This window comes from Atta colombica, unplaced genomic scaffold (genome assembly GCF_001594045.1).
Source record: "Atta colombica isolate Treedump-2 unplaced genomic scaffold, Acol1.0 scaffold222, whole genome shotgun sequence".
Classification (NCBI taxonomy): domain Eukaryota; kingdom Metazoa; phylum Arthropoda; class Insecta; order Hymenoptera; family Formicidae; genus Atta; species Atta colombica.
In genome coordinates, this window is record NW_017259319.1 from 98,009 (window position 1) to 103,962 (window position 5,954).

At 34.7% G+C, this 5,954-nt stretch overlaps 1 protein-coding gene across 2 annotated transcripts in view; it reads left to right on the forward strand.

Moving 5' to 3' along the window:
* LOC108687963 overlaps positions 1-5,954 on the forward strand; it is a 32,971-nt gene that overhangs the window by 16,959 nt on the left and 10,058 nt on the right. For both annotated transcript variants that reach the window (XM_018194010.1, XM_018194011.1), the window contains 5 exons: positions 866-1,177; positions 1,784-2,008; positions 3,118-3,426; positions 4,129-4,428; positions 5,377-5,682. In XM_018194010.1, the coding sequence (XP_018049499.1) occupies positions 866-1,177; positions 1,784-2,008; positions 3,118-3,426; positions 4,129-4,428; positions 5,377-5,682 (1,452 nt within the window). The remainder of the gene's footprint in view (positions 1-865; positions 1,178-1,783; positions 2,009-3,117; positions 3,427-4,128; positions 4,429-5,376; positions 5,683-5,954) is intronic.

Consider the following 5,954-nt stretch of genomic DNA (forward strand, 5'->3'; position numbering starts at 1 on the left):
TAATGTTTACGCTATTCTAAATTAATCCATCTACCTTATGAATTTCAAAGTTTGATTGCGTCTCTCCTTGCTATTATAATTGTAGTCAATTTAATTCACGTGATATTTCCCGTAAACATATGTCTGTGAGCTAGCTGCGCAATAGATAGATGTCTGCATCAGCGATTCTTGCACAATATAAAGTTTCATCAGTTCCGCAAATAGTCACGCAAATACGGAAATAAAGCCAGTTGCTTTTGGACATAATCTGAATGATTCCCGAGTCGATCTATCGATCCGACCCTGATTCTATCTGCGCATGGTGACAGACGCGCGACGCAAGGCGATTGTCTACGTGACTGTCAGTAGCTTCCTGTCCAGCATGTCCCACATATCCGTTCTTCTTTGCGCTGGACATCTTGCGATGTCCTCGCGACGTCAGTTTGCCGACCTGCGCTTTCGATTTTTCACACAGGGACACCTTTGTTCTATTAACACATTTAATGTCGGTGATTTTTTTATCATTCGTTACTTTCACGAGAATAGAAACGCCTATATTACATTATCGCGTGGGAAAGGCATAAAAAATTTTTTTTGAAGTATGTTTTTTTTCTTTCACTTCCGGTTCTCTCTTGTAGTTCTACAATGACTGCGTTCAACAGAAAAAAGCAATTTTGTAAGATTTTTTTGACTACAATTGATTTAGATTCTGTGAGGAAGGATAAGACGTCATTAAAGAAGCTTTTTCTACAATTGTAAAAAACTGCTTTTTTTAACACAATTAATATCTATCGATTATTTCTCATTACAAACAAAAATATTCCAAGTAAAACAAATTTAAAAATTATAAATTTACAATTACTGCTTTTTTTTGCTTGGTATTTAGCTACTCCTATCAACCAATCCGTTAATACGACTACGATATCGGAAGAAGATATCAGAAATGTCTCGGAGTCAACCATCGTTCCTGAAGTGGAAGGTCACTCCATGGACGACATAATGCCGGGAACAAAGTCGTCGCCGATTGTCGTAGTGTTTGTCGACATCCCGGAGCACACGGAAACGGAACTAGGATCGTCCGTGTTGTTGGCATGCCGTACTGTTAATCCTGTGGCTGAATGTCAATGGTCCTGGCAGCCATTGCCACCAGTTCATTTGCCGCTTCCGGACATTAGTGAAAGCCCACCGGTTTCTACAAGTAAACGCAATATCGCATTGTTCCTTCTACGGCAAATCCAATTCCTGATGCACGTGAGAATCGATGTATAGTGTCTATATAATTCTCACTCTTTTTAGTATTAATACAACACCAAAAGCGTGTGGATTTATTTAACCCCTGATATTTACACAACATCATCATGGTATGAATTTAAAATCCATGATGTTAAATCCACATCATGTGTTAATTTATAACACCAACACAGTGAGAATTTTATAGACCCTGCAAGGTGTTAAATCCACATCTACAGTTTTTAGAGTGTGTAAATTATTTAACTGTAGAAAGGCTAGAGTCTCATATTCCATAAAAACGATAGAAAAGTATCTCTCCCTTAAAATTTTAAAACTGTTTTTTATCATAAATTCAATTCATCAATCATAAATTCAACACAAGGTTAATCAAGTCACTTTTAAAATTCATCCACATGTTCGCTCTTATCGCTTTCATCCAGTCCGCGCGATAACTATTCTTATAGTTCAGGTTTATCTTTCTACGCCGGATATCGCAGGCATTATTCATAATTCTGTAATCGCGCGCTGAATATTCATCGATACCGTTCGCTCGACAACCTCTCGGTGATTTCAGCCACGGCGATCCCAACGATCGCAACTACAGCAACTCCCACGACCCACCCATTGCCCGTACGACAGTTTCCCGCGTTCGGGAATAACAGTAACGATTGCTCCGTGAGATTCTCCAGCACTAAGCACGAGCAGACAGGATACTGGACTTGCGCGGCGAGAGCCTCGACCAACGATCCTTTCACTAGCACCAATCCTGCCAAGCTTAGCATCGTCAATGTTAATCACGGTAGGATTCATTCCAATCTTGTTAATCTCATCGATTTCAAAATTTCTGTACTTTTAGATATACTTTTAGATATTATATGATATCTTGATATCTTCTCGTACTCGATCAAATTTAGTCTAAGTTTGTTTTACTTCTTGAAATACTTATGTCTATGTTTGTAACAAGAGAAATTATATATTATTTTTAAAAGAAAAAATTCTTAAGTATAAAAATATTATAATTAAACAATCTTTTAGTATTATAATAAAATTATTTTTCTTTCTTCTTTTATGTTCTTTATTCTATTGATAAATCAATTTAATTAGGCTTCGGATTAAATAATTACAGACAAGTTGTTTGAAAATTCGATAAGACTGTCACTTATCTTTTATTAATCTGTCTATATTTCTGATATTCCACAAGATAAAACTGTTTGAATCGTATAATCCTGTTCTTTGTTTACAATTTTAATCGCGTGAGTGTGGTGAATAAGCACAATGTATTTACGTAGTTGCTTTCGGACGACCTCGAATTCTTGGTGACAAAACACTCTTGATGTCGCTCTTTGTTTTTATCAATTGTGTCAACGATTATAATATTTTTTTCAGAATTTTGTGACGTAAAATATCATCATTTATTTTGCACTGTGTTTCAATATTTAATTAAAATTTGATATTAAATTATCAGTAATGTTTAATTTTTTATTCATATGACTATACTTGTATTAGATTTAGTTTTGAGTTTTGACAACGATCCTCCGAATGAGTCATCCAAAAAGTGAAAGACAAGTGAATCATGGAAATGTTGTTTCCATTCGAATTCGGTTTACTTCGATAACTATCGCGAATGAATCATGCTATATTGCTATATGAAACATATAAACATTATAAATATACATTTCCTTCCAGAAAAGGTCGATTTCGAATTAATTAGAGAATCTGAAAATGAAAATGCTAGCATACAAGACCTCGTACTGAACAGAATGAAGAGAGAAAGAAAGAGAAATAATTAATTGCGACGAGTTCATTTTTAATTATATTTTCGCGAGTTGATCTTTCTAATTAACTTTCGAATCCCTTGTTTTCAAATTATGTAAGAGATATCGAAAGTGCAACTGGCGCGCGTTTCAGGCATTCTTATTACATTCGCGAAGCACGAGAATGTCGTTGAAGTGCCGGCAGGATCCTTGGCGCAAATAATGTGTCAGACGAAGTCGCCGGTGCGCGAATGCCAGTGGTCCTGGCGGCAGCTGAACCAGTCGCAACCCTGGAACCTCGACGTGAAATCGTTTCCAGCCTTTGGTAATGACAGTACGGAATGCAGTATCAAGTTCAAGAACGTCCTATCGGAGCAAGAAGGCTACTGGACCTGCGGTGCGCGAGTAGATCCGAATTCCTCCTTCACTCAGGCGACTCCCGTCCGTTTTCTCATATCGGAAGGTATTTAATTAGTTCGCTTGAATTGGAAATTATAAAATTCATATAAAAATACTATTAGATACTAAGACTCGCTTTGACCAAATAAAAAATGTTTCTTTCTTCACTTATATCTTCACTTGAATGTTCCTCGGTCGATTTTCTTAGTATTGTAATGTCTAATTAATTATACTGACGTTACACATATAATCTATTTTATTTATTTTTATATTGACATAAATTAATTGATTAAATTCTTTACGTGTAAAAAATTGTATAATGGTTAATTGAAAATGCAACAAAGAAAATATAAGAATAATTATATATTTTACATTTCATAATTTTCTTGAAGTTAAAATTCGTGTTTAATAACAAAAATGTAAGGCACATATTTTAAATAACAAAAAATTATATAATTTTTTATTGTTTTAAAGTTCAATGCTCATCTATATATTTTAACAAGTTAAATAATTAGTACAAACATTTTTAATACAATTAAAATCGTCTTTCAGTGATTTGAATAATGTCTCTTACATATATATATTTTAAATCAACTATTTTTGATAATTTTGTGAAATAATTATTATTAATAATTATTGGTAACTGAATATTGAAAAATACTCAACAATGTCACATTTACTTTGCGTCACGATGACTCCAATTGATCTTATGCGATTCATTCCGCGATTGAAAAACCATCGAAGAGCTTTTGCTTCCCTTTTATAGTCGAGTTCGTGCAGTTGTCGCGCGGCGTGCAGGTTGCAGCCGGTGAATCGGTCTTCCTACGGTGCTTAGCGAACAAGCCGGTGATACAGTGCGAGTGGTCATGGAGGGCATCGAACTCGAGCAAGGAACCACTGATAGTGAAAAAGTTCACTCCAAACAAGGACGCTGAACACGATTGTTCCGTGCGATTCAAGAACATATTGTACGAGGAGGAAGGTCTGTGGACTTGTGGCGTACGTTTAACGCCCGACGGTATCCTGCACACGGCGCCCGCGGCGACTGTTAGCCTCCTGCCTACAGGTACACGACAGTTACGTTTAATTAAGAAATAAATATGCCCAAATCCTACAATTGTGTGGTCATTATCGGACGTCCGATCCGATTGTTATGCAATTATGAGCGCCGTGCGAAAGAATACTCGTGCAATTACGGTAATGTTTCGCGCAGTTACGAATGGTTTGATGTCTTGGCGTGAGATGAAAATTGATTGCTATAGAAAAATAATAAAACGGTGTTAATATTAAGAAATTTAAAATAATTGTAAACATAATAATATCTATTTCAAATGTCTGTACTTTTTGTCTTTTTGTTTAATTGTGAAATTAAGATCTCATGTTTATAATCTCATGTTAATATTAACTATAATGAAACAAAAAGAAGTAATTAAAAATTTAATACGCTTTGAGTTATTGATATCCGAATTCAGTATAATTCTTGTATAATTCGACTGCACTTTCCCTTCCTACATTTCACCTTTCTCTTACATTTCGTCTAATTTATATTAAATGAAAATTAATTCTAACGCAGTTACAAATTGCATTCGTATAGAGCAGTTGTAATGACTAATTAAATTTAATTTTATTTGATCTCCCCAGGATATTTTGAAGATAAAAAATTATTAGGTAAAATTTAAAATTTTAAGAAACGTAAGTATACATAATTATACATGTATAAATAATATTGCTTAATATTTTTATGATTAAAACTTTTTGTTATTACAATATTATCAATTTCAAAAATTCAGCATTATATTTGTATAGATTCCTTTCCAAAATTTTCAATATCATCTAATATTTCTGTAAAATTTACAGAACGCTGCATCGTTAAGAATTTTTCAAAATTTTATTTTTTATATGCTTTCGGCAAAGAAATAGAATCCACCAACGTTATTCACATAGATCTAAATACTTTTTCTACGTCCCTCGGCTTCTAATCGTGAATTGTTCTTATCATGACGGCCGATTCCAGCTAAAGTGAGCTTCGTCGAAGTGCCGACTGACACGGCCGTACCAGTAGGTGCAGAGGCCACGTTGAAATGCGTCACCAGCAGCCGCGTGGAAAAATGCGTGTGGACGTGGAAGCCGCTGCACGGCAGTGATCCGGAGATCGTCCTTAATGAATTCCCGAGCAACGGTGATCTCGGTCGCGATTGCTCACTTCACTTTCCGCATGTGTACACGGAGAAGCAGGGTTACTGGAGTTGTCAAGTTTCCATCGTGTCGCTTAATACCGTTCTGACATCGCCACTTGCGAAACTCGTGGTTTACGAGCAAGGTAAAAGATGCTTATGATTTTTTTATGTAGTCTTCTTTTTTCTCCTTTCTGATCTCTAATTGATTTCGTCAATTAAAACTTTTTTTTTATAGCAATTACTTAAAGTCAGTTAAATTTTGTATGTTTTTATTATTAAATTCAAATTATATCTCTACTCAATGTCGTTAATTTAACTAAAAACAACTAAGTTAAGGAATGTAACTAAAAAAAAATGTAATAAATTTGACTCAAGTTTAATTTATTTATTAAGTGCATATATATATATATATATA